General features: G+C 46.0%; 1 protein-coding gene across 3 annotated transcripts in view; it reads left to right on the plus strand.

Annotated features, from left to right (window-relative positions):
- CCDC17 (coiled-coil domain containing 17) overlaps positions 1-27,949 on the plus strand; it is an 85,389-nt gene that overhangs the window by 34,780 nt on the left and 22,660 nt on the right. For all 3 annotated transcript variants that reach the window (XM_068239495.1, XM_068239493.1, XM_068239494.1), the window contains 9 exons: positions 433-543; positions 2,731-2,891; positions 12,063-12,204; positions 13,997-14,089; positions 14,198-14,387; positions 16,725-16,828; positions 25,872-26,009; positions 26,091-26,245; positions 26,838-26,958. In XM_068239495.1, the coding sequence (XP_068095596.1) occupies positions 433-543; positions 2,731-2,891; positions 12,063-12,204; positions 13,997-14,089; positions 14,198-14,387; positions 16,725-16,828; positions 25,872-26,009; positions 26,091-26,245; positions 26,838-26,958 (1,215 nt within the window). The remainder of the gene's footprint in view (positions 1-432; positions 544-2,730; positions 2,892-12,062; positions 12,205-13,996; positions 14,090-14,197; positions 14,388-16,724; positions 16,829-25,871; positions 26,010-26,090; positions 26,246-26,837; positions 26,959-27,949) is intronic.

A 27,949-nucleotide genomic window follows, 5' to 3' on the forward strand; every position in this document is an offset into this window, starting at 1 on the left:
GAGGTCTTTATCAAGCTGCAAATGTCAGTATAATACAACAGTTTTAAAACACTGGCAATATATGAGGTGTGAGAAATATGGAGGCTGACATTTATTTCCTTTGAAACAAATTGCCTGACTGTCCAGCTGCTGATCCTCTGCCTCTAAAACTTAGACCCTAAACATGCATGCAGATCAGGTGCTCTGACTGAATTCTGACTGGATCAGCTGCATGCTTATTTCAGGTGTGTGATTCAGACACTACTGACCAAAAGAAAAAAAGACATCAGCAGGATTTCCAGGCAACTAGTTTTGTTTAAAAGGAAACAAATATGGCAGCCTCCATATCCCTCTCGCCCCAGGTTCCCTTTCTGGGTCAGTGGAGATTTTCATGTTGGAGGAGGTTTTTTTGCTGATTTCTTAGGGTGACATGTATGATTTATTTTCCTACAGGTGGGAAAAGCAGAACTTTATCTACGTATTGTGAATGCCAGAGATGCAGATCTACAGTCCATGGCAGAGATCGACCCCAGGAACTCCTCCCTGTACCAGTACCCTCTACTTGTATGTACTAATCCTCTGACATTCTGTATATCTTATAAGCCTCAGCTTCTATTTTGGTGTAGAATCCCAGACACTAGTAGAAAAGACTGTCCCTCAGCTCAAACTGCAATACATTTATAGCAGGGAGTCGACCACCAGCACACACCCGGATCCACCAAAGGTGTAGTGATGCACAGCAGAAAGAAAAGATGACTGGGTCTCCACCTGGATTTCAAGGAAATATTGCTGTGTTTATTGCACCATAGTTCACAAAGACACACGGCCTGTCGGCCCGAAACGTCCTGTGTCTGTGAAGTATGGTGCAATTAACAGCAATAATTACTTGAAATCCAGGTGGAGACCCAGTCATCTTTTCTTTCTGCTGTAGAATCTCAGGCACCCATCTGACATGTGAGAACTCTGATTGTAGCTTTTCTGTGGATTCAGACAGGTCAGACCTCCCCATAATTTAACACTGAGTCTGAGTTCACTCTGTCACAACAAGTGAGCACAAACAGCGGATCCGCACTGGTTCTGTCACATGTCCGCGCGCGTTGTTCACATACTCTCTGTTGTACATCCACAATCCCCTTGCGTCACCACCCATCAAATTCACCTGGCACTGTCCATTCAGGTCCTTTTCTGCTGCTGGCAATGCCGCTCGGGTCTTCTGCATGGAAGCAGCACTGGGTATACAGATCCAAGCCCCATAAGAAGCATCAGGCTCAGACCAATGGGAATCCTCCCTGAACACCATGGAGTGTTCTCATTGGCCCACCACTACCACTCAGTGGACCAATGAGAATCCTCCCTGGGCAGGGAGGTTTCCCATTCGTCTGTTGCTTCTGGTGGGGCTGGGATCTGTATAGCGGGCACTTCTTCCATGCAGAGGACACGAGTGACAGTGCCAGCAGCAGGGGAGGAGCTAAATGGGTGCGGCAGGAGAGTATCGGTAATTTGCAAAATGTAAATGGCGGCCAGCCTAGTAAATGGGCGCTGTCCGTTCTCATAGGCTTTCATTAATACCTCTGGAATCCGCTTGATCCGGCTGATCCAGAAAAGTTGTGCAGAACCCATACTTGCCTTCCACTTGTCGGAACGGATTGAACAGATCCGTTCCGAATGGACTGAATGTGAATGGATCTTATTGCTTTCCATTGGATCCGCTCACATATGTGCCGAACCATTTTGTTTAGTTACATTAAACGTAATGAGTTTTTTTTGTACACTATACAAATTTCCCCAAAATACAATAAGGCAGCAGCATATCAACCAAATAACTAGTCAGCATGTTTTCAAATAACAAAATTAGACAGGCATTTCTCCCAAATAACATAATTAGGCAGCATGTCCCAGTGTAAGACCAGACACCCATGACAGACCCTAGTAACAGACAGCACCCCATGACAAAGATCCTCCGTGACTGGGAAATGGGGGAGGAGGAACCCAGGAGACACAATGCAGCCAAGATGAACACTGACTGGATTGAAGAGTATTAAGAACGGTATCACCCAACCCCAGTTATAGCAAGCACAGGGTCCAAAGCTGTTGCAGATACACTGGAGTGCCACAACCCCCAGTCCCCCCCCCCCCCCTTCCTACTGTATTGCATAGCTGAGAACACCAGGCAGCCAGGGTTAGGAAAGGGATGCTCTTCCCAACCCTGGCTGCCCGGTGTTCTCAGTTGTGCAATATGGTTGCCTTGCAGCAGCTAATCTGGACCACCAGTAATACGGTGTCCAGGGAACATGCCATGCTGTGCTATACCCTAGATACAGGACAGGAAATAGAAACACCATTCCCATGCTTTGAGATCAGAGACTGGGCAAAGGAGCAGTGCTGGCGGAGACGAAGGCTGGCTGAAGGTAGGGGAGCTGAGATTGAGCAGCAGTGGGTGGAGTAGTTAGGGAGGGTGTGCAGCACTGGATGGTGTGGAGGCTGTGCAGGGCTGTCTGGGATTGAGGGGAGTCTGTGGGGCCGGCTGGGGTTGGGGGAGGCTGTGCAGCCTTGCTGGGGTAGAGGAGAGGTTGTGTAGTGCTGTATGTGATTGGGAGGAGGCTGTGCAGTGCTGAATGTCTGCACCTAGATGTAAAATGATAACACTACAGTAAGAACCGAATGCATAAATATAATGATATTCTTCATAGTGTGTGATTTTAGCTTGACAGGTGTTTTACTGCTCACGTTTGCTATTCTCTCTTCCTACAGATGCCAAATCCTGCAGCTGCTGCCATCATTGATAACCCAGCACCACTGCCAAACTTCCACCAACCCCCCAACTCATTCCAGATGTCTCTGTCCCCTTACACTGATTATGTAGACCCACCTCCAGTGCAGGAGATTCCAAACCAGCTGAGAGCCAGTCAGAGGTGAGATTCTGCCTCAGCCTATTCCATGCCAATCCCAGAGGCACCTCCTGTCACCTGGTGAGCTTGTCGGTCACATGACTTCTATCCAGCCATAAGTCTGATGCCACACACCGTTCCCTCCACTCTGCACACTGGCAATATTCAGGAATGCTGCTGTGTCTCACTTTGTTGCAACAATGTTACAACTGTTAACCCTTTGTGGGTGCCATGCTAGTTGTCCGGCTAGTACTAAACATACGGGTATGAGACAGATATTTAATTTATGATTTAATCTGACAGTGAGATCTGAGAAAATGTTGGGTGTGAATAGGGCATAGATAGGAGAAAGTGCAAGAAATGAATAGCAGGTATGGTATAATCGAAACAGTTTTATCAAATAATTTTGCAGTTTTCTGTGTGATAATCCTGGATTGACCAGTTTGCATGTCCAGTATTCTGCCTACACAGCCGCTGTGAGAGATGCCTACCAGAGGCCAGATTTCTGGAAGGGCTACAAAGGCCATGGCCGTGAGCGCTGGAAAAGCAGATAGGCGGAAGAACTTGGAGAGAGATAAGAGGCTGCATGTCAAAATAAATAATCTCTCCTACTCTGAAGCCTCCCTGTTTTGCTGCACATAGTTTGAATTCCAGAACTCCGTGCATCTTCCTTACTTCCTGGTCTACGATACACTGCTTATCTCCTGGCTGGCCTTGAGCGCTGGAAAGTACAAATACGGCCCTGGGAGCAATATGAAGGATGTGATTGCTGACACCCTTTTAGAAAATGCCACATGCTTGGTCGTCGTGTTGGTTTTGTTTTGACTTCACTCATTTTGACTCACACAACTGCATTCAGCTGCAGCCAATGGAGATCTCAGCTATAGATACATTTTCCCAGAGTTTTTCTACCTCAACTCCCCCTTTAAAAACCTGTGTTTGTGTCCCAAAATTGCTGTTTTGTGATCTCAGCAAAGCTTTTCTTTAGCTCCACAAATTAGAGCTATATTTAGAATGAACCAGAAATGCTATTGCCCCGACAAGTGATTTTCTTTCTGTGTTTTGCGGCTGTATCATCCTTGTCAATAGAAACTTTTAACTTAAATAAAAAATATCTAAAAACCTACCAGACTGGAATGTGTGTTTTCTGGGAAATAACAGCCTCCATTTTATTGGCAATTTAATATGAAGAAACATCCAGTATCTAAGGGAGAAGTCTCCTTCTGACTCTTATGCTGCATGTTAGTTCTAGGGCTACTTCTTTGGAGATAGCATGCAGTCCAAGAAGCAGAAAATGGGGTTCCCATCTGAAGCTTGACCTATAGAGTGAATTCACAAACCTTTTCTCTTGAATTATGTCACATTACTTATTTTTCTCCACCACTGTAAAGGTACCATACACTTACAGACTGCCAAAACAATCTATTCCTCTCTGATTGGAATTAGTTCAGAGAGGAATCGATTCCTACCACACATACCACATTGATTTTTAATAGATTTCAGCATGAAATCTATTGAAAATTGATCCAACTGTAGATTTGTACTGCTCTTTGTAGTACAATGCTATGAGCCATTGATCTACCGCCACTCCCGCCCCCGATCGATCAAAACTTTTTGTCCCAAACCATTGAAATTATGATCACGGAGTGATAGAATATGCTGGGAATCGAATGGGAAAATCAATGAGTGTGTACATTCGCCTAACTTAACGGCCACCTCAGCCAATGATTGGGCATGAGTACTGCAGCCGGCTACTTCCAACCTGCGAGCGATACTCTGGGTGGATCTATTCAGCCTCAGCAATGCCGATCCCATTGTTCACGACACTCCCCCTACCCGCCACGTGACGTCACGCACGCACTGCTCATCGTCCCTCCGTCACCCTCTCATAGCAACACAGTGATCGTATCACCATTCCCAATGGGCGACATCCATCAAAGGTGTGTATGCACTATTAAATAGAGCTAATTTGTGAGCTAAATAAAGAGGGAGAAACAGTGACAGTGAGTTGAGATAGATAAGGAGAGATGTATCATGGGTTAAGCCAGTTGAAGAGAGATAAATCATGAGGTAAAACAGATAAGAGGAGATAGTAGGTGAGTTATAAGTAAGTAGAAATATTTCAGGTTAGAAGTTTTATATAAGGTTAGAAGTTTTGTGAATCAATGCTATATATCAACTTTGTGGCTAAACACTTCATTGCAAGGCTTGTCATAGCCCTCTGCCATATATCCATGTACAATTGTCAGGACATATCTGGCGCCTTGGTTGCAGTGTTGCAAGTTGCAACAAACTGATACAACAGCGATTAAAATGATGTGTCTTTAAAGTAAACCTTCTTCTTCCTTTACTGAATTAATGATTAACTCTTCAGTATACATACAACCCATTACAAATACATACATACAGTACCACATAATATGTGCTTTTCTATGAGCAGCCAGTGCTCAGGTATCTGCAGAGAATTAACCATTCATGTTGTTTAAAAAAAGGCTAACCTGTCACCTCTGCTTTCTGAGGTTAAGGTAGCGGATCTGCCCATTTCTATAGTATTCCTCGAAGCTGCTCAGCTGTTCAAATGACTCTACTGAGAACTGTAGCTGTCAACACAGACACTCCCTCTGTGTACTCCTTCTACGCTCTTATATATTTCTCTATGGACCAGCCAATATCTTGTGTACATCTCAAAATGGGGTTTCAAACCACTCCTCCCTCCATGTGACCACATTTGAGAGCAGTGATTAATCAGTTGGAGGTAGGGGTTCTTTACATACAATAAGGAAGTGAGAAGATTCAGTGGTCCATCAGGAGCTGCATTTCTGGAGTGGGAAGGGTGAGGATCTGTCCCATCCAGCACCTGATGGGTAAGTGAAAATGACAGGTCAGGTTTCTTGTGTTTCTAGAAATAAGTAAAGCTGGGTTTACACTTTAAATGGCTAATGGGCAAGCAGCGTATGATCTGACAAGGGTTGCACATACGAATATGCATGCTCCACCGAACCATGTGGCCATGTTCACTATTGAAATGCTATCCCCAACTTCTGGTCTGCATTAGAACACGTGTATCCCAACACATTGTGTTTCTTCACTGATGGCATGAGCAGCACTAAATAAAGGTGGCCATGTCTTCAGAACGCGTGTGTTGTCCAGAAACGTGCAACAGACAGTGCACTGGGAAGGCAAACCAGTTTTCATGCAAATACAGTGGTTTGCAAAAGTATTGAAGTTTTCCACATTTTCTCATATTACTGCTACAAACATGAATCAATTTATTTGGAATTCCACGTGAAAGACCAATACAAAGTGGTGTACACGTGAGAAGTGGAATGAAAACCATACATGATTCCAAACATTTAAAATAAAATAAAATAAATGCAAACTGGGGTGTGCGCAATTATTCAGCCCCCTGAGTCAATACTTTGTAGAACCACCTTTTGCTGCAATTGCAGCTGCCGGTCTTTTAGGGTATGTCTCTACCAGCTTTGCACATCTAGAGACTGAAATCCTTGCTCATTCTTTACAAAACAGCACCAGCTCAGTCAGATTAGAAAGACAGCGTTTGTGAACAGCAGTTTTCAGATCTTGCCACAGATTCTCGATTGGATTTAGATCTGGACTTTGATTGGGCCATTCTAACACATGTATATGTTTTGTTTTAAACCATTCCATTGTTGCCCTGGCTTTATGTTTAGGGTCGTTGTCCTGCTGGAAGGTGAAGCTCCGCCCCAGTCTCGAGTCTTTTTCAGACTCCAAGAGGTTTTCTTCCAAGATTGCCCTGTATTTGGCTCCATCCATCTTCCCATCAACTCTGACCAGCTTCCCTGTCCCTTCTGAAGAGAAGCACCCCCAGAGCATGATGCTGCCACCACCATATTTGACAGTAGGGATGGTGTGTTTAGAGTGATGTGCAGTGTTAGTTTTCTGCCACACATAGCGTTTTGGATTTTGGCCAAAAAGTTCCATTTTGGTCTCATCTGACCAGAGCACCTACTTTCACATGTTTGCTGTGTTCCCCACGTGGCTTGTGGCAAACTGCAAACGGGACTTCTCATGCTTTTCTGTTAACAATGGATTTCTTCTTGCCACTCTTCCATAAAGGCCAACTTTGTGCAGTGCATGACTAATAGTTGTCCTATGGACAGATTCCCCCACCTGAGCTGTAGATCTCTGCAGCTCGTCCAGAGTCACCATGGGCCTCTTGACTGCATTTCTGATCAACACTCTCCTTGTTCAGCCTGTGAGTTTAGGTGGACGGCCTTGTCTTGATAGGTTTACAGTTGTGTCATACTCCTTCCATTTCTGAATGATCGCTTGAACAATGCTCCGTGGGATGTTCAGGGCTTTGGAAATCTTTATGTAGCCTAAGCCTGCTTTAAATTTCTCAATAACTTTATCCTTGACCTGTCTGGTGTGTTCTTTGGACTTAAATATAAAGTGCATGGTAACCAATGCTAGGAGCCTTGCAAATAAAATGGACGAACTAGAGTTCATTCTGATTGACAAAGGCTATGACAATGTGGGAATAACCAAGACATGGATGGATGAAAGCCATGACTGGATAGCAAATTTAGAGGGATACAATGTGTTTAGGAAGGATAGAACAGGGAAGAAAAGTGGAGGGGTTTGTCTCTTTGTTAAGAATTATTTTACAGCTGTCCTGAACGATGAGATGGAGGAAGATGTGGAGTCTGTTTGAGTAAATATTCATGGTGGAAATAAAGGTTGCCAATTGCTTATTGGGGTATGCTACAGGACACCACATATTCGTGAAGCTGCAGAACTGCAATTACTACAGCAGATTTAATAAGCTGCAAGTAAAAATGAGGTCATAGTTATGGGTGACTTCAACTTTCCAGACATTGACTGGAGTATTGAGGCTACCCATTGTGGTAAAAGCAGCAGATTTCTGGCATCACTACAGGACAGTTACTTGACTCAAATGGTAACGGAACCAACTAGGGGGAATGCGTTACTGGATTTGATAATTTCTAATAGACCAGATAATGTATCTAATGTGCAGGTTCAAGAACATTTGGGAAATAGTGATCACAACATGATAACGTTTGATCTGGTGACTGATAGGCCGCGGGGCAGCAGGACCACTAAAACTATGAATTTTAGAAAAGTAAAGGTCAATCAACTCAGGCAGGCACTAAGTTTGGTGAACTGGGATAATGTACTACAAGGGGAGGACACTGAAGGGAAATGGCAAGCTTTTAGACTTATTCTCAATCAATATTGTAGTATGTATATCCCATATGGAAACAAAATGTCTAGGAATAAAAAAAGGCCTCTATGGATGAATAGAAAGGTTAGAGATAAAATGAAGGGCGAAAAGAATGCCTATAAGGTCCTAAAACAGGAGGGGACCGAGGCTGCATTGAGCAATTATAAGGAGTGCAATAAAAGTTGTAAAAAAGAAATTAGGCTGGCAAAGATTGAAGCTGAAAATCAAATTGCTAGAGATATCAAATCTAACCCAAAGAAGTTTTACAAGTACATCAACTCTAAAAAAAGAAAGGTTGACTGTATTGGACTCCTAAAGGATGATGGTGGGAACTCAATGGTGGATGACCACGGTAAGGCAGAGTTATAAAATGTTTTCATTGCTTTTGTCTTCACAAGGGAAACATCACTGTTGCAAATTACAGAGGCAGAAGAGTCTCAATCTTCCAACTGTAATATTAAATACTTACGCAGGAAGAAGTTAAGGCAAGACTAAATAAATTAAGAATAGACAAGGCACCTGGCCTGGATGGCATGCATCCTCGGGTCCTAAGGGAATTAAGTTCTGTTATAGATAAACCCCTTTATCTTATCTTTTGTGACTCTCTTTCAACTGGCAGAGTCCCAGTGGATTGGCGTACAGCCCACGTTTTCCCATTTAAGAAGGGCAAAAAATCAGATCCAGGAAATTATAGACCTGTAAGCTTAACATCAGTTGTATGCAAACTATTTGAGGGGTTACTAAGAGATACTACATGACTTCATAGTACCGTAGAAAATAATCTTATTTCTCAGCATCAACATGGGTTTACTAAAGACAGGTCCTGATTGACTAACATGCTCACTTTTTATGAGGTATTGAACACTAATGTGGATATTGGGAATGCTGTAGATGTGATCTACTTGGACTTTGCAAGGGCCTTCAACACTGTTCCACACAAAAGTCTGGTGCAAAAGTTGAGGATGCAAGGACTGGGGAAGAGTCTGTGTGCATGGATAGGGAACTGGCTAATGGACATAAAACATAGAGTGGTGGTCAATAGATCATACTCAAAATGGGTGACTGTTAGCAGTGGGATCCCACAGGGGTCTGTACTGGGTCCAGTGCTCTTCAATGTATTTATTAATGACCTAGTAGATGCAGTAGTAAGCAATGTTGCTATTTTTGCAGATGATACAAAATTGTGCAGAATCATCAACTCTCAGGAAGATAGGGGCATATTGCAACAGGATCTGGATAGGATCGCTATATGGGCACATAAATGGCAGATGAAATTCAATGTTGAAAAATGTAAAGTCATGCATTTTGGTCGTACTAATGGTCTAGCACCAAACAAAATAAATGGGATACAGTTGGGGACATCAAACTTGGAGAAGGACTTAGGAGTACTCATGGACAAGTTAAATAATCATACTCAATGCCAAGCCGCTGCAGCTAAAGCTAATACAATTTTGGGATGCATTAAAAGGGAAATACAAACTCGAGATGCTAGCATAATATTGCCCCTGTTTAACTCTCTAGTAAGGCCACATCTGGTATATGGAATTCAGTTCTGGGCACCACATTACAGGAAAGATATTGCAGTTTTAGAGCAGGTGCAGAGACGAGCAACAAAATTGATACGTGGGATGGAAGGTCTCACTTACCAAGAAAGTTTAGATAAACTTGGTTTATTTAGTCTAGAGAAAAAACGCCTTAGAGGGGATCTAATTAACATGTATAAATACATCAGAGAGCAATATAAAAGCTTGGCGGATGAGCTTTTTTGTCCCTAGGCCTTCTCAAAGGACTAGAGGACAGGATCTGCGCATGAAGGAAAAACGTTTTAGCCATTTATTTAGGAAAGGGTTCTTTACAGTAAGAGTGATTAAGATGTGGAATGCATTGCCACAAGAAGTAGTTATAGCAAATTCTATACCTGCATTTAAAGGGGGCTTAGATGCTTTCCTTGCATTGAAAGACATCCATGGCTACAATTACTAGGTAATGCTCAATGATGTTGATCCAGGGATTTTATCTGATTGCCACCTGGAGCCGGAAAGGAATTTTTTCCCTTTGGGGGCTAATTGGATCATGCCTTGTAAGGGTTTTTCGCCTTCCGCTGGATCAACATGGATATGTGAGGGAGCAGGCGGGTGTTGTATTTTGTTCGCTGGTTGAACTTGATGGACGTATGTCTTTTTTCAACCCAAATAAATATGTAACTGTGTAACGTAATAGTGTTGTTGCACCCAATATTCTCTTAGACAACCTCTGAGGCCGTCACAGAGCAGCTGTATTTGTACTGGCATTAGATTACACACAGGAGCACTCTATTTAATCATTAGCACTCATCAGGCAATGTCTATTGGCAACTGACTGCACTCAGACCACAGGGGGCTGAATAATTACGCACACCCCACTTTGCAGTTATTTATTTATAAAAAGTTCTTTGCTATTGTTCAAGCAACTGATAAGACGTCAATCCAACTGTTGGATTGACATCTTACCAGTCTTATAAGTTGTTTGAACAATAGAAAACAACTTTTTTTTGGGTTGTTTCAACTTGTTTCACAACAAAAGTTGTTTGATAATTGTGCTGCAAAAAAGACCGCTGTTGAGTGTGTGTATGGGGCTTATGAAAAGGGACATTTCTCAAATCTGACTGAAAAGTCAATCACACTTATTTTCAAGAATGCACAAGAACACAGCTGTAAATTGATTAGGTAACTTCATAAACACTCTCTTTTTTTTAGTTTAGTTTTTAGTTTTCCTTTTTTTTAGTTTACTTTCCTTTTTTTAGTTTGATCAGTTTCCCAGTCAGTAGTATTTTATGACTAATGTTTTCTCAATAACAATCATTAGCTGCTGTGGAAAAACATGCATTTTTAAAAGGAACACTGGGCAGTGAAAAACAAAATGTGGACTTACCCGGGGCTTCCTCCAGCCTATCCCCCACCCCACCCGGAGCCCACCGGGACCTCCGACATCATCTTCTGCTCTTCCTTGATCCCACAGGAAGGCCTGGTAATCGGTGACTTCGGGTGAAGTTGCGTGTTCGCCCGTCACGTCATCACGTTGGTCACGGTAAGCGTCCTGCGCATGCGCTTTTCTCTAAAGACTAAGCCACGCATGTGCAGAATACTTACGGCAATCGGCGACTTCACACAAAGTTGGCGATTACTTGTACAGCATGCGGGACCAAGGAAGAGCAGAAGATGTTCCTGTGGGACTTTGCAGGCTACGGGGGGCTGAAGGAAACACCAGGTAAGTCCAAAAATTTTTTTACTGCTCAGGGTCCCTTTAAATGCGCGTAGTATCCAAAATGTTGCATGCGGAATTTTTGCGCGTTTTCTAGACACACAAGTGTGGTTCCTGCCTAAACTCAACTGTTTTAATTCCTAGCTAACTGGTAATAACGCATGACCACAGCAGTTTTGATTCTGAATATTTCCACAGGATGGTGCCAGGGCTTTTTCTGTTTATAGGCTGTCCAGGCAAAAGCCTGGAGTGCCCTCTAATGTACAGTTCACAGTGCTGCACCTTCTCTATAACTGAGATTTTATGTCAAGCAGTCTATTCCAGCTTTTACAGTACTCCGGTGGTGTTTTGCAGCTTTCCAGTTTCTCCTGTAGAGTAATCCTTGGCTGTGCTGATACTACTACACTCATCCTCTCCCTTCTCCATAGAGCATGTGGGTAGGGGGGTGTATGGTAAAGTTCTGCTACCGAAACCCCAGTAAAATATTTGGACTGGGGTCCATAGCTCTTTATATACCCCATTACTATGTAAATATGTTATATTTGCTTCATTAATAAATGACAGCAGTTAAAATTATTATTTTTATTCTGAGTACAATAAGGGAATCAAATATATACAGTTCAAATAGAATATAACTTTCCTTTAAGGAAGGGATTCAGTTGTCTGCATTGTGCATTCAGGTTGCTGCTAATTGATAATTTTAATCTCTGTCTGCCTGTGACTTGCAGGGATGACAGCAGGGTAGAGGAAGGACATGGCCAAGTTGGCAGCACGGAGGACAGAGTTGGCTTTATTATCGATAGAGTAACGGATGCTCCTCCTGGAGACGGGACGCTGAGGCTTGTTGGCTACCATATGAACACCGGACAGGTCAGTGAAGGTGAAATCGCAAAAATAACTGGTACAGAAATGACATTGCTTCTCAAAATAAGTCTATAGGGTGACAGGGCCTATAAAGTACACAAAAAATGCCAGGCTGAATACACCTCACCAGCCCAAACTCCCTGTAGCCACTTTAAAGTCATAACGCTGTTTAGGCAGGGCCGGATTTACCATAAGGCACTGTAGGCATGTGCCTACAGGCGCCTGATGATAGAAAGGCAACTCACTCCCCTTCCCTAATGCCTCCCTCCTGCCCTACCTATGCAAAGTCCCGAGCAGAGTGTAAATGAGGTTTCTCCCGGGTCTTGGCATTCCACTGACCAGATCTCCTTTCAGTCAGCGGCACCTCTAGCTACCTAATATTTTGGGGGAACCTCTAGCTTATTAATACTGTGGATAGCTCTGGCTACAAAATACTAAGGGGCACCTGTAGCTACCTATGATAGGCAAGGGAAGTAATGGAGAAGTATCCGCTGTGCCAGCTAGCGCATTTGCAGTTTGTAGGCTCGTAGGAGGCCAGGACATTAGGCTCCTGTGATGTAAATCCGGGCATGTGTTTAGGTATAGACTGAGTCCAGGGGTGGTTCTATACTTTTTGCTGCCTGAGGCAAATTTTTACCCTGATTTGGAATTATCACACAGCACCCGACAATTTACTCTGCTTCATTTAATGTTCTCACATGACATGCTGCAGCTCAGCACAATAGCACACTGGCTGACTGTGAGTCTGTGACAAACAAACCGCTCACCCTCAGCTACTCCATTCCTCCTCAGTCAGGACAGCAGTGCCACCGCCACCCTTCTGCTGTGCAAGTCAAATGAAACACTGCCGCTCTCCTGCCTTCCCCCTCCTCACTCACTATCAGCCTCCTCACACAGCACAATAAGCTGCATTTCCACAATGATCACCTCTTCACCTCGCTCTCCTCTCGCTTCTCCTCTCGCTTCTCCTCCTACTCTGACTGCATGCAGTACAAAAATGCTCTCCCTGTAATGTCTTTGCCTGATGCAAATGTTTCACCTTGCTTCATGAGAGAACCGGCCCTGACTGAGTCTTAACAGATATATTGTCCTGGAAATCCAGAAGCGTTGTAACAATCAATATAGCCCACATCTAATGCAATAAGGCTCTGTTCCCATGTAAGCGGAGAACAAAAAAATGTCCATTCTCCGCTTATTGCTAAACGGACAGTGAACGGTTCCTATTTTACAAATAGGAGCCATACACACTTGTCACTTTGCAACGGATCCGTGTGATCTGTTGGGGCTTCCCTCGCTGTCCTCTGGTTCCCCGTCGCCAAAGCCGACCCTCCAAAGTTTACCAAAAAGGGCTTTTTCGATAATCTGACGGGACGGCGCTCCTCTTAGAGCACGAGCATTACCGTAGTGCACCTGTGGCTCTGTCTCCTGCACAGGCCCCGATCTGCTGGAGGGCCCCCAAGCGGCAACGGGGATGGGAGGACAGCAAGATCCAGAGGCTTCCTTTGTCTTAGGTAAATATGTGATTTTTTTTAGTTATTTACACCTCGGGTGCTCTTTAAATGGAGAGCGAGATACATTAAGTTCTTAGTGATCTTTCTAAGGTGGAAACGCCTTGTCCCTGCCCTGCACCAAATCTTTGCTCTCAGCTTTATCCACAAAAATGTGAACAGGACCAAAAGGTTGATGAAAAGGTTCATTTCTTTTTATGCGTTTTGTTGTGTTTCTCTGAAAACTGCTCATTGATTTTTGATCAGTATGGGACAGAGCGGGTGATCATAAACCCTCTTTGCTCCTCTAGGTGATTCGGACCCATGGAAAAGGCATGAGCTGCATAATCTCAGCGGTCAGCTCCAGCGTCAAGCAAGGTTGCTTCATGTTTGGAGAACAAGAGGTATGAAACCATTATTACGATATATCTATTCCCACCGAGAGGTTATACATTCTGCTCTTAATATGATATGAGCTGGAACCTGTGTGTAACGTCTGTATGAATTTTCAGGCGGTGTTCAGGAAGGTGCCACCACAAGAAGACATGTTACTTGTGTTACGCTTCTACCACTGGCCAGGGGGCAGCACCGCCTGGGCTCCCTGGCAACACCGCAGGAGCTTACAGCCATTATTGGCCAGTGAGGAGTGGGCTGCAGCCTGGTCTGTTCTGAGGCTTACTAGACCAGCTTCTCCGGACAGAGGTGAAAAGTCATGTGTTTATCTATCTGTCTGTCTATTTAACTATGGCTCTGATTCATGTAAGTCTGGTAAAACTGCCATACGAGGTAGCGCACAGCAATTTTGCTGGTTCCAAAGTCAGGGGAGTAGCAGTCATCACACTACTACCGCAACCTGCATTACCTGGGTAGCATGCCTGTTGCTATAGGAACGCATTTTACCACAGCAACACAAGCTTTACCCGAGTAATGTGGGTTGTGGTAATGGTGTGACGTCTGCTACTCCCCTGGCACTAGCACCGGTAATATCGGCGAGTGCTCCCTTGCACTGCAGTTTTACTGGACTTACGCGAATCAGGCCCTATCTATCTATACAAAGCTGCAACTATAAATCATGGGGTCCCATAACAAAATTCCACTAGGTACACTTAGGGTAGATGGACAGTGGGAGCTGCATCGCGTTTCCTGTAAAGACAAGAGGGGAAAGGTCACATCGCACAGGGGCGTAACAATACACCCTGCAAGGGCTGCAGCCACAGGGTACCCGTTCTGAGACTGACAACTGAGAGCATGGAGAGAAAAAACAATCTGCTCTCTGCACAATTGTTCTAATGACTGCATATGCTCAGCCACTGATATTGAATCATATAAAGTTTTGTAGACAAAGATTTGCAGACAGTCCCTATTCAGTGTGCAGGAAGAGGGGGCCGCATCCAAAGTTTTTCAGGGGGGCCCAGTGATTTCTAGTTACGCCCCTGACAGATGTTATACGATTATTGCGTTGCATACAGTGAAGCATACAGTGAATGAAAAGTGTTGTTCACTGTTACTGTTAATGTCCACATTATGCAGTAATGGACTGCGCTGGGATACAAGAATCTGTTGGATCACATTTCACTGGATGCACTCTGAACATCGCCAGGGCCGGTTCTAGCTACAATGGGGTTCTGGGACAATAGAAACTTTGGGGGCTCCCTAGCACAGGCCCCATCCCACCCTTCCAGTCACACAATATTATTAGGTGTCCATCATATGTCCCCAAAAGCATTGTTGGGGTCTGTATTATTTCCTTTCTCTTTTACCCTACAAATGCAGAGTGTACATATAGCAGAGTCTTATCTAGTCCAAGCAGGAGGCAGCACCGTACTTTATGCGTTGGATTTCTTCTCTTCCTCATTCCCTGCAGGCATGAATAGAGTCACCATAGCTGGAGAGGAGGGGGGGGAGACACCTTGGAGGGCCCATACAGGCTCTGGGGCCCTGGGACAACTGCCCCTTTTGCCTCTATGGAAGTGCCAGCCCTGAACATCGCACAGACGTAAAATTGTAGTGCAGTCTTGTACTAGTCAAGCAGTCATGTAACAATAACAATAATATTTTTATAGTGCTTTTCTCCCTGGGGACTCAAAGCGCTGTGACCCTGCATTATGCAGTCTCAAAGGCTCGGGAAAAGAGGTGAGTTTTTAGCCTTTTTTTAAAGCTGTCCAGAGAAGGAGCCTCTCGTACTGATTGTGGAAGTGAGTTCCATAGAGTAGGGGCTGCATAAGAAAAGGCCCGAGCACCAAATGTTAAGTGTATCCTGGGAATAACCAGCTTCATCTTGTTGGCAGAGCGGAGGGTGCGTGGAGGGGCATAAAGTTCCAATAGATCCGCTATGTATTTGGGTCCCATGTGGTTTATAGCCTTGAATGTCAGCAGGCAGATCTTAAAATTGATTCTCCATTTTACTGGCAACCAGTGAAGTTTGCTGTACTGGGGTGATGTGTGAGCTGCGGGGGGCATTGGCTAGGAGTCTGGCTACAGTATTCTGTACTAGCTGTAAGGGGCGCACACTCAAATAACCGAGACTCAGCAAAAGTTGCAAAACAATCTCACATAGTGGAGAAAGGAACTAAAAAATGTGAGAAGAGAGTAGCACATAGCACTCAATATACATATAAATCAATAACAAAACAACTTGTGGCCTTCTAGCACACACACACACACCACTGCTGTTGCAAAAATATATTCCACCAACCCCTATTGTCCGATTTTTCATATTTTTGTCCTAAAAGCAGGGACGAATCTAGGGGGGGGAGGGGGGGCAAGCGGGTATCTTGCCCCAGGCGCAGTTTGTTGAATTCTTAAAAAGGTGGCAAAATGAATGGCAGTTTAGGCGCCAAAACCTGACCTTTAGGCGCCAAAACCTGACCTTGCCCCAGGCGCAACTTGGTCTTGATCCGTCCCTGCCTAAAAGTAGTGCAGAAACTGGTTTCTAAATATGTGCTGTAATGTTTTGTGTGATTGATATTTAAGCCACAGTATAGACAGACCAAGCTCATGTTTGTTAGTTTAGCTCTTTATTTATTGCATCTCCTCCAGATTCTGTTGACGCTGCAGGCCACCATCTTGTATGGAACACTGGAGTACACGACCTTCCCCTGTACCACTGCCCAGCTCCCCCAGTGCTCAGCCTGTCTGGCATAGTGAGTATAATGTGATTATCTGAAGAGAAGTCCAATGAAAGCACCTCAGTGACATTGTGGTTACACTCTGGCCTTCATATCTGACAGCTCTCTGTGTGGTATTTGTATGTTGTCCTTTTCATTTTCATGTATTTGATAGTTCAGTTTTCATGCCTAAAAAAAAAATCTTTGAACTTCCAGATTTTTTGTCCCTGATTACTAGTAACTGCATAGCAGAGTGCAATGCATAGCTCCCAACAGTCCCTCTTTTGGCAGGTCAGTCCCTCTTTGGGAACCCTATGCCTCTCTCTCTCTCTCTCTTTCTTCCTCATCTGTCCCTCTTTCAGGACTGATGTACAGTTCTATATAAATATATGTATTTTTCTACTGAAAAATGTTTTTAAGTGACTCTTTTGCATAACTTAGGCATATGATACTCACAGTCCCTCCTGGAGATCAGATGTTGAATGGCGGAGCCGCTCGATCCTGTCCGGCCCGGCCGGTGACTGGACAGGAGAGTCTGTGACTTACTAGTAGTTGAAGGTAAACAGTAATGTCGGGCGAACTAGCCCGGCTCCGACGGGGGTGATGCGGCATGTGGATGGAAGTGTAGTACATAGCAGTAGGACGGACAGGATCGAACGGCTCCGCCATTCAACATCTGATCTCCGTGAGGGACTGTGAGTATCATACTCCTAATTTATGCAAAAAATCTTTGAGCATCTATGAAATTAAGACTGCTAACTTCTGCAGACATAATAAGGACGGTATTGGATTCCCATACTGGAGCTCCCAAGATTCTTTTTGACCGTTATATATAACAGGAAATACCACCAGGGGCGTAACTAGAAATCACTGGGCTCCCCTGCAAAACTTTGGATGGGCCCCCCAGCTGTCGTTGCTGGAGGGGGAAGCGCTAATGGTTGCCCAAGATGAGGGGGAGGGGAGCTGGGCCTCCCTCCCAGCTGCTGTTTGTGCCTGCTGCTCCCCCTTCCTGCACTGTGCCCCCTCCTGCCCTAAAAATGGCCCTGGAGGGCCCCAGAGGCAGGGACCCCCCTCAGGCTTTTCCTTCTAAGGGCCCCTCTGCGGCTGCATCCCTTGCAGGGGCTGTTGTTATGCCCCTGAACACGCGTCCAGTTAAAAATGGCGCCAGCCAAATAATGGTGCCTGGTTACGCACGATATTTTTTTTAAAACGATATTTATCGTTTTTACGACAACCGGTATTTATAAAAAACGATATTTATTGTTTTTACGAAAAACACTATTTTTCGTTTTTGAGAGTTTGTGTATATGTACTTGTGTGTGTGTGTGTGTGTGTGTGTGTGTGTGTGTGTGTGTGTGTGTGTGTGTGTGTGTGTGTGTGTGTGTGTGTGTGTGTGTGTGTGTGTGTACACCGTATATATGTGTCTGTGTGTGTGTGTGTGTGTGTGTGTGTATAAATATATATATATATATATATATATATATATATATAATTACAAAGGGGCTGCAGCACACAACAGGAAAACAGTGACAGGGGCTCTTGGTTACGCTTTAACGCGCTTAAGCTCACCAACTGCGCCAAAGTGTCCCCAATCTGGTGAGTCCTACTCTACCATGCAAAATGCCAGTTTTTATAAGCAGTCTATTCGGAACTAAACCAAAAACCCAAGAGTCAACTAAATGGAATAAAAGGAAATTAAAGGGACTCCGAGCTCTGGCTAAAATAAAAATTTTCACTTACCAGCGGCTTTCTGCAGCCCAGTGCTGGTCGGGACGTCCCACGCCGGCCTCCTGGCTCTTCTCCCCACGGCTGTCCATATAGGGCTGTCCGGCGGCTCCCCGGGCGACACTGGCCGGGGCTCCTTCTTCCGCAAACCTCATCAATGACGTCGCACGCCGGCCGCCTCGCGTCATCACGGCGGCCGGCGTGACAGCACGGCGCATGCGCGATTTAATATTTTTAAACGTTATACATGTTTATCATTTAAAACCCCGCTCCCTTTTTTCCCAGCTCCCCTTTTTGGTGCATGCTTGTATGATTATAGACCAATCATTATCGATTGGAAGGCTGTTATACATATGCATTTTATTTTACTGTACTGTATAAACTATTTGATTAAACTAGAAATCAATTTTTCTATCTTGCGCTGACCCAGTATTTATTTACTAAAAAATAAAAAAGCAGTTTAACTTCCCTGGGGCTAATAGAAGCGGTGCCCCCCCCCCCATAAAGTTGCTGGCTAGTGCGCCTGCGTGGTTCCGAGATGCACATACCCTGACCATGCTCCCGTCGCTGGGAGCATTCTGCACAGTAGCGATTTCCCCGTAGTGCACATACTGTATATTCCTGCGTATAAGACTACTTTTTAACCCTTGAAAATCTTCAGAAAAGTTGGGGGTCGTCTTATACGCTGGGTGTCATTGATGCCGGGTAATATGCCCTATCCTGTTACCGACTCTCAGATCTCACTGCTGAGGACTGTAGTGGAGCGTAGTGTTGGGCGAACACCTGGATGTTCGGGTTCGCAAACTTTCGCCGAACATGGCCGCGATGTTCGGGTGTTCGCGCCGAACTCCGAACATAATGGAAGTCAATGGGGACCCGAACTTTCGTGCTTTGTAAAGCTTCCTTACATGCTACATACCCCAAATTTGCAGGGTATGTGCACCTTGGGAGTGGGTACAAGAGGAAAAAAAATATTTGAAAAAGAGCTTATAGTTTTTGAGAAAATTGATTGTAAAGTTTCAAAGGAAAAAATGTCTTTTAAATGCGGAAAATGTCATTTTTCTTTGCACAGGTAACATGCTTTTTGTCGCCATGCAGTCATAAATGTAATACAGATAAGAGGTTCCAGAAAAAGGGACCGGTAACGCTAACCCAGCAGCAGCACACATGATGGAACAGGAGGAGGGCGGCGCAGGAAGAGAAGGCCACGCTTTGAGACACAACAACCCAGGCCTTGCATGAGGACAAGAAGCGTGCGGATAGCAATGCATTTTATCGCCATGCAGTCATAAATGTAATACAGATAAGAGGTTCCGTAAAAAGGGACCGGCAACGCTAACCCAGCAGCAGCACACGTGATGGAACAGGAGGAGGCGCAGGAGGAGAAGGCCACGCTTTCAGGCGCAACCCAGGCCTTGCATTAGGACAAGAAGCGTGCGGATAGCAATGCATTTTGTCGCCATGCAGTCATAAATGTAATACAGATGAGAGGTTCAATAAACAGGGACCGGAAACGCTAACCCATCACAGATGTTCATTGTTCATGTTACTTGGTTGGGGTCCGGGAGTGTTGCGTAGTCGTTTCCAATCCAGGATTGATTCATTTTAATTTGAGTCAGACGGTCTGCATTTTCTGTGGAGAGGCGGATACGCCGATCTGTGACGATGCCTCCGGCAGCACTGAAACAGCGTTCCGACATACCGCTGGCTGCCGGGCAAGCCAGCACCTCTATTGCGTACATTGCCAGTTCGTGCCAGGTGTCTAGCTTCGATACCCAATAGTTAAAGGGTGCAGATGGATTGTTCAACACAGCTACGCCATCTGACATGTAGTCCTTGACCATCTTCTCCAGGCGATCGGTGTTGGAGGTGGATCTGCACGCTTGCTGTTCTGTGGGCTGCTGCATGTGTGTCAGAAAATTTTCCCACTCCAAGGACACTGCCGATACCATTCCCTTTTGGGCACTAGCTGCGGCTAGTGCTGTTTGCTGCCCTCCTGGTCGTCCTGGGTTTGCGGAAGTCAGTCTGTCGGCGTACAACTGGCTAGAGGAGGGGGAGGATGTCAATCTCCTCTCTAAAGTCTCCACAGGGGCCTGCTGGTATTCTTCCATTTTGACCTGTCTGACTCTTTCTTCAAGCAGTTTTAGAACATTGTGTTTGTACCGTGGATCCAGAAGGGTATAAACCCAGTAATTGGTGTTGTCCAGAATGCGCACAATGCGTGGGTCGCGTTCAATGCAGTCTAGCATGAATTGAGCCATGTGTGCCAGAGTCCTGCCAGAATCCTCATCATCCTCTTGTGAGCGTTGTGATAGTTGTGATGCATCATAGTCGTCACCTTCTTCCTGGTCTGCTTCTGCTGACCATTCGCGCTGAATTGTGGAAGTCCAACGTGCACCGCTCTGGCCCTCGTCAGTGGTGGCATGAAATTCCTGCTCCAACTCCAGCTGTTCCTCCTTCTCTTCTTCGTCATAGCTGCTGGGGCCAGCGTTTCCTGAGGCAGATGGCCTGATGTTGGTATCATCACGCTGATCGTTTTCTCCTTCAGATTCCCCCAGTTGCATCATGACAGCTGTTTCCTTGATTTTCAACATTGACTTCTTCAGTAAACACAGCAGTGGTATGGTAATGCTGACTGAAGAGTTGTCACTGCGCACAAGCAACGTGGATTGCTCAAAATTTTGGAGGACTTGGCAGAGGTCCAACATGTTGGCCCAATCGGATCCACAGAAGCTTGGCAGCTGTCCGGATGCACCTCGGTACTGCGCCATCATGTACTGGACTACTGCACTCTTCTGCTTGCAAAAGCGGGCTAGCATGTGCAGCGTAGAATTCCAGCGCGTAGGGACATCACACAGCAAGCGATGGTGGGGAAGATTGAAGCGCTCCTGCATCTTGGCGAGTGCCCCCGAAGCAGTACTGGAATTTCTACAATGTTTGGCCACTCGTCACACCTTCAACAGAAGATCGGCCACGCCTGGGTATGTCCTCAGGAACCGCTGAACTACTAGGTTCATCACGTGCGCCAGGCAAGGGATGTGTGTCAGCTTAGCCAACCTTAAAGCGTGAATGAGATTACTCCCATTATCACACACAACCATGCACGGTTTCAGGTCCAGCGGTGCCAGCCACAAATCCGTCTGTTCCTTTATTCCCCTCCAAATTTCCTCCCCTGTGTGCTGCTTATCCCCAAGGCAGATCAGCTTTAGCAACGCTTGCTGACGCATGCCAACAGCTGTGCTGCACTGCTTCCACGATCCTACTGCTTCTGGGTTAGCGTTTCCGGATGAGGTACAGCTTTGAGATGCGTTGGAGGAGAAGGAGTCAGAGAGGTAGGTGCTGCTGTTGTTATCCAGTGGGAGGGACGGCGGTGCAGCTGTTTGCGGCATGGGCAACACCCGCGCAGTAGCAGGTGAGGAATCGCTGCCAGGCTCCACAAGGTTCACCCAGTGCGCAGTAAGGGAGATGTATCGACCCTGGCCGAACGCACTCGTCCAGGTGTCAGTGGTGAGGTGAACCTTGCAGGCAACGGCATTCTTCAAGCTTCGGGTTATTTTGCTGACCACGTGCTCATGCAACTCAGGCACTGCAGAGCGTGCAAAGTAGTAGCGGCTGGGAACCACGTAACGTGGGATGGCCACTGACATCATGCCCTTGAAGCTGTTTGTCTCCACCACTCGATATGGCAGCATTTCGCAGGCCAGAAGCTTGGCTATGCTGGCTGTTAGTGCCACGGCCCGGGGGTCATTTGCTGGCAATTTCCTCTTGCGCTCAAACATCTCCGAGACAGACAACTGAACCGTAGGGCTGCACAATGAAGGGCTGTTGGTTGTTGTGTTTGATGAAGACTGGGAGACCTCAAGAGCACTATTCCGGAAAGTGACAGTGTCAGCGTCGTCTGATGTTTGTGAATGTTGTTGTGAACCACGCAATGGCTGGGCTACTGCTGCTGCTGAGGAGGGTCTGGTGGTGAGTCTGGTGACCCCAAGGGAGGCAGTGTTGCTGGTACCCTGTCCTACCGCGTTTGCCCACAGAGTGGGATGTTTGGATACCATGTGGCGGGTCATGCTGGTGGTGGAGAGGTTGTTAATATGTTTCCCCCTGCTCAGGCGGGTCTTGCACACCTTGCAAATCACCATGGTACCATCCTCACTGCAGTCTTCAAAGAAAGGCCAGACTTTGGAGCACCTGCCTTGCTGGCGATTTCTGTTTGCGCCTCTTTTGCGTCTCACTTGAACTTCCACGCTTGTGGTGCCTGAAATTTCGCGCCGCCTACCTTGTGGCACAAGGCGAACTCGTGCAGCATTTAGTTCTTCAACAGACTCATCTGTGCTGCTACGACGGCGATGTTCTCCTTCACATACAAAATCTGGGTCTCTGTCCACATTGTCCAAACCCTCCTCTTCCAACTCCTCAAACTCGTCATATGTGATTGTGGGCCGCCGCCGTGGAGTAGAGCTCCCCAGAACAACCTCTGCGCAGCTCACTCCAACGTCGTCTTCCAGATCTTCTCAGCCGACCTCCTGCAATTGAAACCCCTCCTGCCCAACTTGCTCTGGGATTTGGGTTTCAAAGTCCTCGGACTCGCCTTGCATTTCAGTGCGCAGTGCATTTCCCACAGTAAATGGTTGTGAATACGGGCACAACATTTCTGGCTGTTCCATTGACCTTTGAAAGGTGGAAGTTTGTTGGGCTGGGAATAGCTCCTGCGAATACCCCATTGTGTCCTGAGGAAATTCTTCGGACTGGTTATTTGGCAGTTGTGTGCGTGGTGTCGCTGCCGGTTGTGTCAGCTTTGTGCCCACTGGCTCCTTGTAACTGGCTGAGGACTCGGACCTCGTGCGTGATGTGCTGGTGCTGCTTAACCCACTGCTGGACGCTTGAGAGGTCATCCATTTAATTATCTGGTCCTGTTCTTTTGGATTTGTGAGGGTTGATTTCCTGGACAACATGGGCGGTTTTGAGTGGGTTTTCTTCGGTGCTCCACTGTGGCCTGTACGTGAACCGTCAGGGGAAACACCTCTTACCTTGCCCCTCCCTCTTTCACAGGATTTCTTCTTCATTTCACTTATCCTTAAAGTACACGCTGACTGGCAGCATTACAGTGGCAGTACAGAAATGCTATATAGTGGTGGGTGAGCGGTGTACTACTATTCCCAGCAGCGACACAGAGCACAATGCTATACAGTGGTGGGTGAGCGGTGTACTACTATTCCCAGCAGCGACACAGAGCACAATGCTATACAGTGGTGGGTGAGCGGTGTACTACTATTCCCAGCAGCGACACAGAGCACAATGCTATACAGTGGTGGGTGAGCGGTGTACTACTGTTCCCAGCAGCGACACAGAGCACAATGCTATACAGTGGTGGGTGAGCGGTGTACTACTATTCCCAGCAGTGACACAGAGCACAATGCTATACAGTGGTGGGTGAGCGGTGTACTACTGTTCCCAGCAGCGACACAGAGCACAATGCTATACAGTGGTGGGTGAGCGGTGTACTACTATTCCCAGCAGCGACACAGAGCACAATGCTATACAGTGGTGAGTGAGCGGTGTACTACTATTCCCAGCAGTGACACAGAGCACAATGCTATACAGTGGTGGGTGAGCGGTGTACTACTATTCCAAGCAGCGACACAGAGCACAATGCTATACAGTGGTGGGTGAGCGGTGTACTACTATTCCCAGCAGCGACACAGAGCACAATGCTATACAGTGGTGGGTGAGCGGTGTACTACTGTTCCCAGCAGCGACACAGAGCACAATGCTATACAGTGGTGGGTGAGCGGTGTACTACTATTCCCAGCAGCGACACAGAGCACAATGCTATACAGTGGTGGGTGAGCGGTGTACTACTATTCCCAGCAGCGACACAGAGCACAATGCTATACAGTGGTGGGTGAGCGGTGTACTACTATTCCCAGCAGCGACACAGAGCACAATGCTATACAGTGGTGGGTGAGCGGTGTACTACTGTTCCCAGCAGCGACACAGAGCACAATGCTATACAGTGGTGGGTGAGCGGTGTACTACTATTCCCAGCAGCGACACAGAGCACAATGCTATACAGTGGTGGGTGAGCGGTGTACTACTATTCCCAGCAGCGACACAGAGCACAATGCTATACAGTGGTGGGTGAGCGGTGTACTACTATTCCCAGCAGCGACACAGAGCACAATGCTATACAGTGGTGGGTGAGCGGTGTACTACTGTTCCCAGCAGCGACACAGAGCACAATGCTATACAGTGGCGGGTGAGCGGTGTACTACTGTTCCCAGCAGAGACACAGAGTGGCAGTAAACACAATGCTATACAGTGGTGGGTGAGCGGTGTACACAGAGTGGCAGTAAACACAATGCTATATAGTGTGGGTGAGCGGTGTACTACTGTTCCCAGCAGCGACACAATAACTGGGGGGACCCTGGCTAGCCTGGCTGGAGAGAGAACTACCCTGCCTGCCTACCCAAAGCTAAACCCACAGACAAATGGCGGAGAAATGACGTGGATCGGGTATTTATTTACCCGAACCACGTGACCCGTTCGGCCAATCAGAGCGCGGTCGGGTCCGAACCACGTGACCCGTTCGGCCAATCACAGCGCTAGCCGAACGTTCGGCCATGCGCTCTTAGTTCGGCCATATGGCCGAACGGTTTGGCCGAACAGGGTGATGTTCTGCAGAACCCGAACAGTGGCGAACACTGTTCGCCCAACACTAGTGGAGCGGCGCGGGCACACATGTACGAGATCTGAGAGGCAGAGGAGGAGGCAAGTAGGATACAAGGGTGGGCCAGAAGGGTGAAAGAGGTGTGTTTCATGGACACAGTGCGATCTATTCTTCCATACCGCTCTGATAAACAGGGAGGCAAGGAGAGTTGACCAATCCAACCAGTCAATTGACTATATACTGGGTACCACATGCAGTACAGCACCAGTATCTGTTTATACATAGCACTAGTATATGATTTTTTTTAAATTTTTTTTCTATTTGGTGTGTGTTGGAAGAGGGGGGTAATCTTATACGACTAGTATATCCCAAACTCTATATTTTAGCTGGAAAAGTGGGGGGGGGGGGGTCGTCTTATACGCCCAGTCGTCTTATACGCCGGAATATATACGGTATGCACTTTGCAGAACACTGTCGAACGATGAGGCGACATGTGGCCAACCAGCTTTGAGAAAGTCGCTGCTGCTGGCTGGAGAGTCGCGGAAGGGCGGTGTGGGCACAGGATGACTGCAGGGGGCTGCAAGAAGGCCCGGGTAAGTTAAACTGCTTAAACTGTTAAACTTAACCCTTCCTTTACCGTAAAACATCCCTGCATAGTAATAGTTTGCTGTCTTACCTCCTGCTCAGCACCCGGAGAAGTACACACAGATATTTGAGCAATACGGTAACGCCAGAGTGCGGTTTTGTGTGTTTCACACAATCAGACCAGATGACCCGTTCCCTCCGGATTCTCCAGCACCTATACACAGTAATATGGCTCCAGAGGTGAGTGGTCTGACATTGTCACATGCTGCTTTGGCATATGCCCCGCCCCCAGGAATAAACCTATAAAACCTCTGTGTTTAGGGTGCCTTTATCCTCCATTCCCGGAGAAAACCCATAGATGAGCCGTATTCCCCCGCAGATGGTATCACTATGTTCATAGATGGCGCTCGTTTCCTGCCCGATGCCGTCACGGTTACCCGAGTCACAGGGAGAATATTTGACAAAAACTTCGACCAGTAAGTTTACAACTATGCCACTATACAAAATGGCTATTTATTTTGACTATATGGGTTTTAGATATAGTTTCATCTACTATCCCTAAATGGATTGTATAGCTTTATTACGGTATATTTTGTTATTTTTTCTTAGGTTTAACACTTACATTTTTATATATTTTTATATTTGTTCTTTGATCTGTGAAAATGCTACACATATTTCTTTAAAGGGACTCTAAGCACCTCTCATGGGCCTGCCTTTAAGGCAGACGACAAAGTCATGCTATGACCCCACTGGAGGAGCCTCTTGCATTGGCCATGCGTGTCACTTTAATTTTTCAAGTTTTATGTACATCCTCTCCCATACTTCCTGCACAAGTAGACAAATAATTTCCTCTTATTGAGATAAATCCCTTTGGAGTAACTGTGGAAATGGTGATGTATAAATGTAGACTATAAGCATTGCTGCACCTCCTAGTTGGACATTATCAAGCTATTCTACAACCACACGTGGCAGTGGAGTAATTTACAATAACCAGTTCCAGTGATTTTCATCATTTATTCAGGATTTAGTGACTCTTTACTATTATAAACCCATGATATTGTATTTCAGGTTTGGACCTGACATCAGCACTGGGATAGATCTGAACAGTGACATTTTCAATCCATATTACAAATACTTTGTACAGATCAACTCAACAAACATACCACCTACTTCCACTCTGCTACTGAAGGTATATACAGAATGTGGAAGCTGGGGATTCTGGGAAAGGTTGAAGTCATACAGTGATGCTATGTATAAAAAAAAACTGTTAGCCCCTCCAAAGCACTATTAATCCCTTGTCCTTCATGCAGCAGGCTGCTATTACTCCAGTTAATTTGAAGCCTGGACAGCATGGGGCTCCACACCCTGAGGTATACCAGACCACATTGTCTATGACATTAGGGAGCTCTGCAAGAGAGGGGCAGTAAAGCCTCCCCCTCTCCTACAAAATCACATCCATGTCAAAGACAAGGGGTTCATCCCTACCACCTGTACCCAGAAAGAGGTGGGAGTAACTACCCCCACACATGTGGAGATAGGTCAGATGGGGGAGGAGCTTATGGTGGAAACTGGGAGCCCCTTTTAATAAGACCCCCAAGCTTTCATTTCAAATGCCCAGGTAATTAGGTAAAAGGAAAGGGGGGGGGAGCATTTTTGATTCCAAACTATTTAGAAGAGGTGGCTGGATAGTGTGCTGGTTAAGGGCACTGCCTTTAAAATGGGAGACAAGAGTTTTGATCCTGGTTAGGGTCAGTACATATTCAGTAAGGTGTCCTTAGGCAAGACTCCCTAACACTGCAGGGTGGTCTCTTGAGCAGGCCCTTGTGGCTGCAGGTCTTGAGCGCTTTGAGTCCGACAGGAGAAAAGCGCTATAGAAATGTTCGGATTAATATTATTATAGAAAAACAGGATAAAATTAAACTTGATTTGAAATAAAAGCTGACACACTTTGGTATTTATAGCATGTGTTGGGGATTTGCAATGAACCCAGAAAGACAGTGCTGTACACTTCAATGCTAATACCCTGGAATAATGAAATCCAATTATACTTTGTGAAATATAAATCTACCTTTACATCCTACTCAACTGTCTCAGGTAAATGATGTCACTTGCAGAACACCTGCACCAGCTGATGTAGGTACAGTGGCAACTGCATGACATCACTATGTATGTCTATTACC

This window comes from Hyperolius riggenbachi, chromosome 6 (genome assembly GCF_040937935.1).
Source record: "Hyperolius riggenbachi isolate aHypRig1 chromosome 6, aHypRig1.pri, whole genome shotgun sequence".
In the NCBI taxonomy this organism is placed as follows: Eukaryota; Metazoa; Chordata; class Amphibia; order Anura; family Hyperoliidae; genus Hyperolius; species Hyperolius riggenbachi.